Source organism: Xenopus tropicalis, chromosome 1 (genome assembly GCF_000004195.4).
Source record: "Xenopus tropicalis strain Nigerian chromosome 1, UCB_Xtro_10.0, whole genome shotgun sequence".
Classification (NCBI taxonomy): domain Eukaryota; kingdom Metazoa; phylum Chordata; class Amphibia; order Anura; family Pipidae; genus Xenopus; species Xenopus tropicalis.
This window is the reverse complement of record NC_030677.2, coordinates 191,445,826-191,458,591: the sequence shown is the minus strand read 5'-3', so window position 1 is coordinate 191,458,591 and position 12,766 is coordinate 191,445,826. Positions and strand designations below refer to the sequence as shown.

Below are 12,766 nucleotides of genomic sequence, written 5' to 3'. Positions count from 1 at the left end.
TTACATGGACTACTGATGTAATGTCGACTCTTGTGACGCAACATTCATATACACTCCAGGCGCATATAACAAATAAATCACAGGTAACAGAACCTCTAACATCTTAATCTGTAACTTGCTCTCAGACAAGATCTTTTTCATACCTAGGATGTTGAACTTTGCAAAGAATGATGGAGAACGAAAACTGAGAAGAGGCAGCAGCAACACAACGAGATAAAAAGGGACAGTATTTGTTTTACTCCACCAAGTTTCAAACTGTTCATAATTTGTCCCATTTCCAAAATATGTGTCCATGGATTTATTTAACGGTCTTGTACTATCAGGATTAGGGCAAATAACTGGGGAAAAAAAGAATATATTAGAATATATTTAGGAAAGCTCTGCAGTAGGGAACATATTAGGGCAGTGTGTAGGCAAAGCACAATCTAATACTAGCAGGGTTTATGTATTTTCTCTGAAATGCAGCTTTCTGGGTGATAAGGCTTTAGGGTAAGGGAAACATAAAGAATAAACACTGCAACTGGGGTCTGCAACTATGGCCAAGATTCAGCCTTTACAGCAGGATTTGGAGCCAGCGAATCCACGTGCCTGGCCAAACCAAATCAGACTCCTTAAAAATCACGTGACACAAACATGGAAGTTAAAAATGTTTCTTTTTAACCCCTCTGTGGCTTAATTTTCATATGCAAACTTGAATTCTGTTCAGTATTTGCCTGAATCTTTCACAAAGCATTTGGAGTTTGGCCAGATCCCCAAATAGTGGATTTGGTGCATCCCTATCTGCAACAAAGAACATGAAAAAAAAGCCCATATTTCTGTGGTAAAAATAATAAAACAAATAATCATACCTTTATCTGACCCATTGTTGCTTAAAACATCATCAGTGACATTTACATCATTGACATAATCTGAAAAGGAGACTTTTCGTTAAAAAAAAGCTATTTCAAATATATTTATAACATATAAAAGTCTGGATATTTCCAAAGTCTATAGAACTGACACCTTCACCTTTACTTAAAGGGAGCACTACAATACACACAGGACGGACATGTATTATAATAAATACAATGAAGAAGTATAAATACACAGATTAAATGCCATGTGGTATGACACACAGTAGGAAGGAGGTCCCTGCCCCATAAAACTTACAATATAAGTACACAAAGCACTCAGCTAAGCACTTTTGCAGCTTGTGTACATTTTTAAAATGGATACACTTTTCACCAAAAGCCTTTTTATTGCCATCTCTTGCAGCAATATGAGGATCAGCAGTCCAGATATTATATATATGCTACTGTAGAAAACAACCGAAAGAGTGCAAAACCTTACAACAATTAAAAAGTAGTAGTTTGTGATCATAATTTTCTTTGCTCTGTTCAAGAACATAATACTTACTGTAAATAAATTTTCCAGTATTGAAGAGGAAATTAGACATTAATACCCAATACACAATCATGGCACCAATAAGAGACACCAAAGAAAACAGAAGGCTCGACCACCTGCCAAAAGAACCAAAATAGTACTGGCAAACATCAGGGAACTCCCAATTGGACGTATCAGTGAGCGCTGGAAGACAAAAGCTACATGGTATTAGGATAACTTATATGGTTGATTTGGACTGCAAAAAGTCCAATACACACACACAACACAAAAGTATGTAGGGATCCCTATACTATCAATTGGTTTACTATAGGATATATTTCACTGCCCCCAATGTGTAAAGGATTTCTTATTATCAAAGGCCTGAAACAGAGCTTGCTATATTTGTACAAATTTTTTAACCGTGCCTCTAAAAATCATAAACAAGTTTATAAACAGCAGCAAAATTTCTCTCTGGTGACCTCTACTTTGACAAATATGCCCAATAGTAACCCTTTCTAAAGGTAATGAGGAAAACAATTTATTTAATGTTCACTGGCCAAGCACAAAATTGCATTACACCATGGCCCTTGGAATGCTAGACCACTTTGCTTTCTGGTTTCGTCTAAACACATTACAAACTAAATGATGAAGTGGTAGGTGATAAGGCTTGTGGCCAACATAACATTGAGACACTACCTTTTTTTGCAGCACTTGGCAGAAAAGCTAAGAATTTCTCCCTCCTGTTGTTTTGTTTTACTTTATACTTCATTTGTGTGGAAATTAGAGTGCGGATACCTCAGGGGAGTATATTTAGCCACAATAAAATATACTGCAATATGTAAAAATACTAGAAGAATGGGTTTTGCAGAGTTACTGTGCACCTTCAAAATCACCACTCCTCTGCAAAATTCTGATATTGGAATTCAAATGAGAAATATTCAAACACTGAGGGAAAGGAAATCCTTACGTATAGTTCCTCGTGATTTCACAACTCTGTAACAGCAGTATAGTGTTAAAATGCCCATAAGGAAAAGAATACAAACACCAGTGGTAAATCCAGCCTGAAAATGAAAAACACAACATGTAAAGTATCTAAGGAATAATAATATTTCTCCCCTTGTTTATAAATTATAGCAGTCTGGGGCATATTGTGAAGACAGAATGTTGCTGCTTTCTTGTTTGGTCAGCCAGTGACTATACCAATGTATGTATTAATACAATATAAACCAATCATAAGCCTGCCTCCCAATAAGAAAAGTGTAGCCTCTGCCTCAATTGAATGCTGTAAACAGTCCCCCCGACTTACTATGTATGCAAGTTTTAAAAGTGTTTTTCACTTTGACTGGGAACATCTCCTGGCAAAAGCAAATGATACTTCACATCATGTTACCACAGGCAAAGAATAGATGACCATCACTTATTTCTATTAAAACCTTTAAAGGAGAAGGAAAGGCAAAGTCACTTGGGGGTGCCAAAATGTTAGCATGCAACCAGGAAAGAGGTAGCGCTCGCTACAGGTTCCCCGGGCTGGTGCTGTTCTCTCCCAACAGGGGCACCAGCCCGGAGTGCAAGGTAAGCGATTAAAGTCACTTGGGGGTGCCTAACATTTTGGCACACCCAAGTAACTTTGCCTTTCCTTCTCCTTTAACATGTGGCCTACCAGACTATCACTCCAGCAGAGAGAAAACTGCAGATCAACCTAAAACATATTCTACTATTAAACACCAGAAATCAGGGGAAAGCGCGAACGCAGTCCCCCACTACCAGAAATTATGCAGTCGAGTTTCCCGCATTTGGGGAAATCGCAGGGGTCAGCACAGCCGGAGTGCAATGGATGAGCCTCGCCCTGGGAGAACCACCTTCGTGATCATGGTATCTCCCCTGCCAGGTAAGTATGAGTTGTACAGGGGGAATACTACCACCGCTATATGTATACACCCCCAACAGCATAAGGAGACTATATTTTAACAAACTTTGCATAATTTATGGCAAACTGGCTCAAAACCTTTCTCATCTTTTATAGGGGATCATTGTCCTTGCTGTTCCGTGTCAGAAGTCCTAAACAGGAGAAATATACACATTCCCATAGTACTTTGCAGCAGGCACATTTGCATGTGGTGACGTCACCTGACAACAAAGTCAGCTCGTTTCTAAGAGGCACAGACACTAGTTAGCATATAAAAGACACTATAGGAAGTGGTTGTGCTGTGCTGTCTATTCATAACCCCTGCTGGACGTCAGAGTGAAAGCAGCTGTTACATCCTACAAATGCTTCACATTATATTTTAGGCTTATTTACTAGCCCAAGTTGACCAGAGATCTTCAGCAATGGAGATCTACAACTTAGAAATCACTGTCTTTTATTTTGTTAATTTGTAGCATATGGTCTGGGTTGCAGTGAGATGCCTGAGCTTAGAGGCCAACTCACTCACATAGAATGTAAAATCAACCCTGTTAAATTAGCTTTTATGACAGGCAAACCTAATTTTCTACTTGTGGCAACCCCTAAGCTTAGCTTCAAACAGCCGCCCAGAGCACACTGTGTCAGGGACACTGCACATGCTCAATCAAACACTTAACACAATTTAAGATGGAGAGCTCCCGTTGACAACTGAGGACCTGGATCATTACCATTATAAGACTTCTGAACTTCTCTGTTGGTACTTCAGTATATAACATATAGCATTTCCATCCATATATACTTAACAGGTTTCCATTCTTTAGACCTAGCTTAAAGTAGGTAATGGATTGGACACAGGAAGCTCTCTCTAAATTCTTTGGTAATAGTGTCTTTACACATCGCTGGCTCATCTATGTACATGGATAGGCCAATCTGTCATGTAAAAGAGGGGTTAGCTACTGTATGGCCATCTTGGGGATGCACCAAATCCACTATTTTGGGATTCTACAGACTCTTTATGAAAGATTTGGTAGAATCCCAAACCAAATCTGAACATGTTAATAAATGTTCAGCTTCTGTGTTCATGTGTCACATGTTGATAATTCAGTTCAGCAAGGCACTTGTATTTAGTCAAAACCGAATCCTGCTAAAAAAGGCAGAATCCCAAACTAACTCCTGGATTTGGTGGGCTTTTTGTTTCTTGTATTCAAAATACACTGGATCCTATCTGGAAGTTCAGGCCCTGTCAAAAAAAATCTCACAGGTATATAATGAATCCCTGTCTATCACAGGTTATCTTGCAGACCAACTACTACTTGCTTTTTGCACTTTGTAAGACAACAAAAGAAAACTGATACAGTCACTCACATTTGAATTTGCTTTGCTATATATACGTGTGTGCAATAATATTTCAAATAATATATGGTTACAGATAAAATGTTACTTCTAAGTTTGCTGTACCTGTTTTATTCCCCAGGGAATACTGAGTATCGATGTCCCCATCATTGTGTTCCAGATCATAAATCTAAAGGAGAAATGTTTTTTGTTTTATTTCTAATAACATCCAAGTAATTGAATAACTTTATCTGTGACTCATCATTTTACCTACATTGTTACAATGCTGGAGTTTTTCCCTGTGCCATCACTGCCATCAATTTTCAAAGCAGTTCCTAATGGACTGTAAACGTAGATTTCTTCAGGTGCAGGCAGGACATGGTCAGGCGCAATCTAACCAAAAGAATATTGCACACAAATAATATCTCAGTAACTGAAGGCCAGCTTAGAAAAATGGACACAGAACTTCACAAAACATTTACCTGTTATATCCTAGGCAAAACCAGTCAAACTGAGAAAGCATGTTTTGATAAATCTGCAAGTGCATTTTGTCATTTGCTCACTTACCAGACCTTTGTCTGAGGGATTACTGAGTTTACTGTAATAGTGTATCCGTTTATTCATTGCAGAAGCTACTGATGTGATTCTCTGTGGATCGTCATCATTAATTGAGGTGATATATGACGGTTCAATGTGGAAAGGTCTAAAACACAAAATGTAAAAAAGATCAGTGTAATCTGCATTTGGCATAAACACACAAATTTTGTAAAGCTACCAGGTCCTTCTCAGAATTCACATTCCAACATGGCAGGATGGTGGGGTGCGATTCTGTGGAACCCCAAGGCAGTTTTGGATTACCGAGCTCTTCTGGCACTCTTTGGACACTTTTCCCCCTCACATAAGTAGAGCATGTAAAAAATCAAATATGATCATTTGTTTGTAAACCAAGTAGTCTTTTTTGTTTCAGTATTATTCCATAATGCTGAATAGGCATTTATCAGCCTGACTACATGGATTGGATCAAAGTTGAAACATTTGCTTTCTATTGTTTATTTCAAACAGTTTATCCAACATTGTAGCTTAACATTTCATATCTCCACCTTTTCATGTATTCCTAAAGCAGCTTTGGTGGGAGGGAGCCACTGAAAACTGTCCTAATATGATACATTAGTTGATACTTTTGTTAGCTCTGGCTCTGATGAGCATAATCTCTGAGTCTGATTAAAATCAGTGTTTATCATTGATACAGTAGTTTCTAACATTAGACAGATGTGGCTGAGAAATGTATCAATGATCGTAGTAAGTTATAACAGTAAATGTCTGCATCTGGACTGCTGCGGGGACAGAAAACACCAGAGAGCACTGACATTTTCAACATTAATTTTATTTAATGCTCAAAATATAAAAAAGAAAGCAACTGAAAAAGTCTTTATTTCTGATATATGTAACTTAAACCGCCTAGAAGGTGACCAACCCCTTTGATCTCTTGTATAATAAGGAGGCATTCCCAAAACAAATGTTGGACTGTTACGTGTATATTACACATCTCTAAACTCTTTGCATTCGCAGATAACCACGTCCTATGCATGAAACATTTAAAAGACATTCAGTTTTGCACAACATCAGAAAGATCATCATGCTTACTTAGCAAATATATTTCAAAAATATTTTTCCATACTTCATGCGGAGATAAGATGGAAAATGGACAACTAATTCTACTGAATGTCTGTAAGTGATTCAAGAGAGCAGGTGCTATTACTTTTATTCATGCAATTATTTCAATGCTGAGATTCAGGGAATTCCATAGCAAACAGTATATTGTTCCACTGCCACCAACCAAAATTTCAAAATATCTGACCAATAAAAAAAACCCATCAAAATACACAACTGGTTTGTCTTTAGGTGTCCAAAACAATGGAGGAAACATATTACAAAGTATAATAACAAAGTATCCCATATATTCTTTTCAAGGGGATATAAACCCAAAAATAAAGTTTTGCCTAATTTTCTCTGGTGGTTCTGACTTTTGACACAATGTATCAGAAGCCAGCAGATTAACAGACCTGTGATGCAGTGACTTCTGCTACACTGTTTCAGAAGACAGAACCAGCAACGCAGAAAGACTGAAAGAAAGATTGTGCCTTTTATTATATTTGCAATTATATTTGGGTTTACATATGATTTACTAATAGGGCTATTAATAGAACATACTTGATAACAATATAAAACAGAAGCCCATTCCTTTGATCATTACTTGAAAGGGAACATACTTATCAGCTTTCTATGAAATATGATCCGGCCCAGGACAGTCTTGTAACAAGATAAGTGTACTACAGCCCCCTGCTGGAATCTCTGTGACCTGAGGGTAAGGTCTTACAGGAAGATTAGTCGTCCACCAAAAATCTCTGCTACCACAGGCAACTAATCTCCCTGAAAAGCCTTTCCACAACCAATAAAAAGAATGTCGTTGTAAAGGCCTATGCGTCTCTTTAGTTTTCCGAAGTCGCGTGAAGCTGCCTGCTGGAGGAAACACTAGATATATAAACCTTCTGCCTCTACTACCAGCAAGCATGAAGGGTAAATACAATTTGCAAGTATTGGGGAGGGCTAGAGAAGACGTGGGTTTGAACTATAAGTCTGGCAGGGAGAGGACCAGCCGAGTTGGCTGTTGGGTGGGTAGGTGCCAGGCCAAGTAGAATTGCTTGAGTGCAAATACTACTTGGCCTGGCTCTGTCCCTTACCCTCAGGTCTTCTCCTCTAAAAGATGGGGATGGAAGATTTAAACTATGAGGTGAGACTGTCGAGGTTGGGGTTGTTTTCTCTGGAAAAGAGGCGCTTGCGAGGGGACATGATTACTCTGTACAAGTACATTAGAGGGGATTATAGGCAGATGGGGGATGTTCTTTTTTCCCATAAAAACAATCAACGCACCAGCGGTCACCCCTTTAGATTAGAGGAAAGGAGCTTCCATTTGAAGCAGCGTAGGTGGTTTTTCACGGTGAGGGCAGTGAGGTTGGGGAATGCCCTTCCTAGTGATGTGGTAATGGCAGATTCTGTTAATGCCTTTAAGAGGGGCCTGGATGAGTTCTTGATCAATCAGAATATCCAAGGCTATTGTGATACTAATATCTACAGTTAGTACTAGTGGTTGTATTTATAGTTTATGTATGTGAGTGTATAGATTGGTAGGTGTGGGTTAGGTGTGCTGGGTTTACTTGGATGGGTTGAACTTGATGGACACTGGTCTTTTTTCAACCCTATGTAACTATGTAACTAACTAACTATGGAGTTGCCAACTCCTTCCTTCACTATATAAATATTGTGATTGATAGTATGTAGAAAGTTCCATGGAGCACATTGTGTCTTTAAGCACTACTGCACATGCCTGGTCCCTACATCATTGTCTAGCAGCCAGCCAACTGGATCATTTCCTCATCAGCATTCCGTAAATAATTTTATTTGGAAAATTTGGTTAGACTTTGCAAAAGGTTAAATACCCCATTAAAGGGATATCACTAGATCCAGCAAGGCATGCTTCCCTAAACCCCTAAACTAACTTTTTAGGCCCCCTATGAAATATGTTTAAAAAGCTCTTCATTAGCTCTCCATTACTTTTTTTGTAAAAAGACATGTTAACCAAATAAAGAGTGGAAACAGATGCAGTGATGCTATTATAGTGAAGGTGCTGATCTATGTGATTAGAGAGCATTTTGCAGATAGCAGATGGCATGGAAAGAGATCAGTACAGCTGTATAGAGATTAGTAACTGAGTTTTCTTATCAAATAGCTCACTTTTTACAGGATTTCTTTAACCAGAAGGCTGGCAAAGTTGAACCCTTTAGTGGCTGGTATCAAACAAGCCTGCTAACAAGGGTCACCTTTTCTTCAGCAAGAGGAAGGGCTTTGGACACATTCAAACAGGTATGATGTTCCATAAAGCTTCATGCAGACAAGAAACAAATTCTTCCATTGAACACAAAATCAGGGGAAAGCGCGAACGCAGTCCCCCACTACCAGAAATTATGCAGTCGAGTTTCCCGCATTTGGGGAAATCGCAGGGGTCAGCACAGCCGGAGTGCAATGGATGAGCCTCGCCCTGGGAGAACCACCTTCGTGATCATGGTATCTCCCCTGCCAGGTAAGTATGAGTTGGTTAGTGCAAGAGCACCACTGCTATATAGACACAGCTCTATAAGAATTTGGCGACTTTCTGGTTTCAAAGCAAACACAATGTGAGGCAAAAGTATTCAAAACCATACTCGACAAAAACAGAAAAAGGAGGCTGGTTCTAAAGTTTTCGGCTGAAATATAACAAATGTTGAAAGATTTCTGTGCAAGACTTAACACCCCATGGTACATTGCAGCAAGTTGATTTACATGTGCTGACGTCACCGCCAGACTGTCTGCAACAGCTGCACATTCACTGACTAGCATATGAAAGGGGCATGGAAATGCAGCGCTGTCTCTTTAAAACGGCTTTCAACCAGTCTAAAATGATATGCAGCACTGATATACAGCACTGATGCACCCTTCTAGTCATTAAGAAGGAAATGGTGTTCTGTGTAACAGTTAAAAGGAAACTCCACCCAAAAACTATATGTAAAATGAAAGTAAAAAGTAATTTTAAACAGCTTGTAAATGTACATTAATAATTTTTAGTAGTTTTTAAAGTTTTTTGACAATGCTATTGTATTGAAAGCAATATCCGTCTGGCTGTTTATATCCTCTGCATTTCTGGTTCTGCCACCCGTAATGATCTTACTGAGGCCACCGGTATGAGAAATTACTTCAGCTACACTGTTTCAAAAATCCTAATTACAGAACAGAAAGGGATAAATAAAAACTGCCTTTAACACCAGTTATGTTTACAAATAACTTTAAAACATTTGTCATCAATATATTTTTCACTGTAAAAAATAAACATTGGGTGGAGGGCCAGTTTTAGGATAAAATATCATAAATGGTCATTAAATTTGTAGACATCTATTTTCCAATATTCCACAATCTTTGGTTTGGAACCTCTTAGGTAATTTAAATCATGGGGGGAACTTCTAGTGCTTTCAGTATAATGCACCCCTTCACATTCAATTGTGAAATTAATCTCATTTAGATAATCAGGAAAAATAACGACAATTAATTTACCTTTAAAGAGTAAAAAAAGAGTAAAAAAGTAACGCATTTTGGAAAATATTAACTGAACTACTAAATTGGCAGTGTAACAAATAAGTGATACATAACATATTAGAAAATTAGATAAGCTCCATATCTTTTTTGTTTTCCCATATGGGTAGGTTCTTAAGTTCTTTGTTCACCAGTAACATCCAACTCAAGCAAAATTTATTTTTAAACACAGCTCCACACATTACATTACATTACATTAACATTTATTTATAAAGCGCCAACATATTCCGCAGCGCTGTACAATACAGAATACTTTGTTGCCTGTAACCATTTTTGTATTTTTCCTTGCAGATGAACAAGATAACACTGGCAGATTGAGGGCGCAGTGCCTGCTTTCAGAGCAGACGCATTTCGTACAGAAAAGCTATATATAAACACTACGCCTTTAGAAAGCACTCACAGGCACAAGATCCGCATAGGTTATACACCAATCTTTATCCTGTACACATATCTATGCTTTTCGATCTGCCCAGGATCGTCGTCAGAATATATGACATATATATATATATATATATATATATATATATATATTTAAACACAATTCATTTAAAAAAACGAACGTAGAAACACTACAATAGAAAGATTTTTCTCTGTTCTTTGACAAGCATAATCAGGGGAAAGCGCGAACGCAGTCCCCCACTACCAGAAATTATGCAGTCGACTTTCCCGCATTTGGGGAAATCGCAGGGGTCAGCACACCCGGAGTGCAATGGATGAGCCTCACCCTGGGAGAACCACCTTCGTGATCATGGTATCTCCCCTGCCAGGTAAGTATGAGTTGTGCTAGGAAGACTGACAACAGCATCTTGGACACACCCCTGTTAACATAAAGTGACTTGTTCGGCAAGCCACTCACAAGCAATACAGGCAAAATCAAGCCCCACTTTTAAAAGTCACATATGAGAGGCTAAACCCTTATACAATGTTTGATAAACAAGTAACTATTTAGAAAATATTTAAAGAGGTTTGATGAATTCAGCTGATATCTGAGCAGGTTAAGGAGACCACACGAGATCCTTATTTGCATATGCTATCATGTGACCATAATAGGCTGAATCTATTACGTCGTGTTCATAAAACAAACACATGGGGGAAGGAAGAGACGCCAGCCCTGCAATTATATCCTTTGTTTATCTCACAAATGCACAAGAATATAGATGAAGGATTCTCAGTTGAATCAGCTTCTGATATTTAACAAACGCAGTCACATGAAACTGCAAATGCAGCCAAGTCCCGTTTAGTGTGCACGCACAAGGAAACCCTTATTTGCGTATGAGCGCACGTGACCAGGAGCAGCGGAAACTTACTTACGAAGGAAAAAGGCTGTACATAACAGGCGTGATAACCATCTATCTGAATACACACAAGCACAGCTTGTAACATATTAATCTCTAACTTTAAACAAGCAGAATCAGGGGAAAGCGCGAACGCAGTCCCCCACTACCAGAAATTATGCAGTCGAGTTTCCCGCATTTGGGGAAATCGCAGGGGTCAGCACACCCGGAGTGCAATGGATGAGCCTCGCCCTGGGAGAACCACCTTCGTGATCATGGTATCTCCCCTGCCAGGTAAGTATGAGTTGAGCTGGGAATTCTCACCACTGCTACATGGATACACCCCTAGAAGCATATGGAGAAATTGTAACTGAAAATTATACATGATTTGAAACAGAGTTACTCAAAACCCTGCTCTACTCCCAAAGGGGAAATCTTGGACAAAACCTTTAGTTTAAAAACGTAATAAATGAGGGGAACATGTACATGGTTTAGAAAGCCCATGGTACTTTGCAGCAAGTACATCTGCATATGGTGACGTCACGCCAGCACACAGCCAGTGTGCTTTCCAACGAGGCACATACACGCTCATTAACGTATGAAAGAGATCGTGGAGGCTGACAGACCGACAACAATGCTAAACTGGTTGGAGCCATTATGAAAACCTCATTTTGAGAATTCACAGCCGGCTTAGAGACTATTCCACGAGGAACAATAGAACGAAATCCCGTCTCCTTCCCCCATCCCTCCCTTTATGCATCTGTCTTTGAATAGAGCCTAAGGAATGCGAAGTTCCCTTCTCTTTCCCCACATACCTCTCCACCATTCACCCTTAACTTTGGTAGGTACCTTTATTATTGTTAAGTACTGGAACTGTATTGAAACATATTGTGTTGCTCATAGTATGTATGTTTTTATATGCTGTTTCCCACCTTAAACCTTTCTGCCTCGCTGCCCCTCACATTTGGAATGCCCTCCCTGATTTCCTCCGGAGAGAATCCTCCCTCTGTCTTTTTAAAACTAAACTTAAAGACTACCTTTTGGAGCACTCACCCAGCACCTGATCTGGGAACTAACACTTATATTGTAATGTCAACCACTGTGACCTACCGCATATTGCCTATTTGTGTCTGTAAGTTACCCTCCCATATAGATTGTAAGCTCTACGGGGCAGGGACCTCCTTCCTCTTGTGTCCTCGACTCTTAACTTATTGCAGCTATATTTATCTTGTATTTATTGTTATACTTTGTATTTATTATTATCTTATTAACACCCTGTTTGTATTAATGTATTCTACTGTACAGCTCTGCGTACATAAGTAGCACTTTATAAATAAAGATATACATACATACATACATTATATATATATATATATATATATATATATATATATATATATATATATATATATATATATATATATATATATATACATATACAGAACAAAATAGAGCTTTGGTTTGTCCCTGAGGAAAAGCACAGTTGGTGCTCGAAACGTTGGACTTTTTCTTTGTTCCAATAAATTTGTGATTTTTTTGCAAAGTCCTTATGTGTGCGGCTTACTGTCTGTGTATATATATATATATATATATATATATATATATATATATATATATATACACACACACATATACATACACACATAAACATATATATTTTTTTTTACAACTGATAAAATAAGTATTGAACACGTCAACGATTTAGTAAATATAT

General features: G+C 38.4%; 1 protein-coding gene and 4 non-coding genes across 5 annotated transcripts in view; all 5 read right to left on the bottom strand.

Moving 5' to 3' along the window:
* slc38a9 (solute carrier family 38 member 9) overlaps positions 1-12,766 on the bottom strand; it is a 31,219-nt gene that overhangs the window by 6,085 nt on the left and 12,368 nt on the right. The window contains 7 exon segments of the mRNA NM_001011337.1: positions 144-338; positions 849-908; positions 1,396-1,566; positions 2,330-2,423; positions 4,724-4,787; positions 4,872-4,990; positions 5,165-5,300. Of these exon segments, the coding sequence (NP_001011337.1) occupies positions 144-338; positions 849-908; positions 1,396-1,566; positions 2,330-2,423; positions 4,724-4,787; positions 4,872-4,990; positions 5,165-5,300 (839 nt within the window).
* LOC116408527 lies at positions 3,095-3,258 on the bottom strand. Its single transcript, XR_004221030.1, has one exon. It is a non-coding gene; the product is annotated as a U1 spliceosomal RNA (small nuclear RNA).
* On the bottom strand, positions 8,580-8,743 carry LOC116408526. Its single transcript, XR_004221029.1, has one exon. It is a non-coding gene; the product is annotated as a U1 spliceosomal RNA (small nuclear RNA).
* LOC116408542 lies at positions 10,390-10,553 on the bottom strand. Its single transcript, XR_004221040.1, has one exon. It is a non-coding gene; the product is annotated as a U1 spliceosomal RNA (small nuclear RNA).
* Positions 11,191-11,354, bottom strand: LOC116408531. Its single transcript, XR_004221034.1, has one exon. It is a non-coding gene; the product is annotated as a U1 spliceosomal RNA (small nuclear RNA).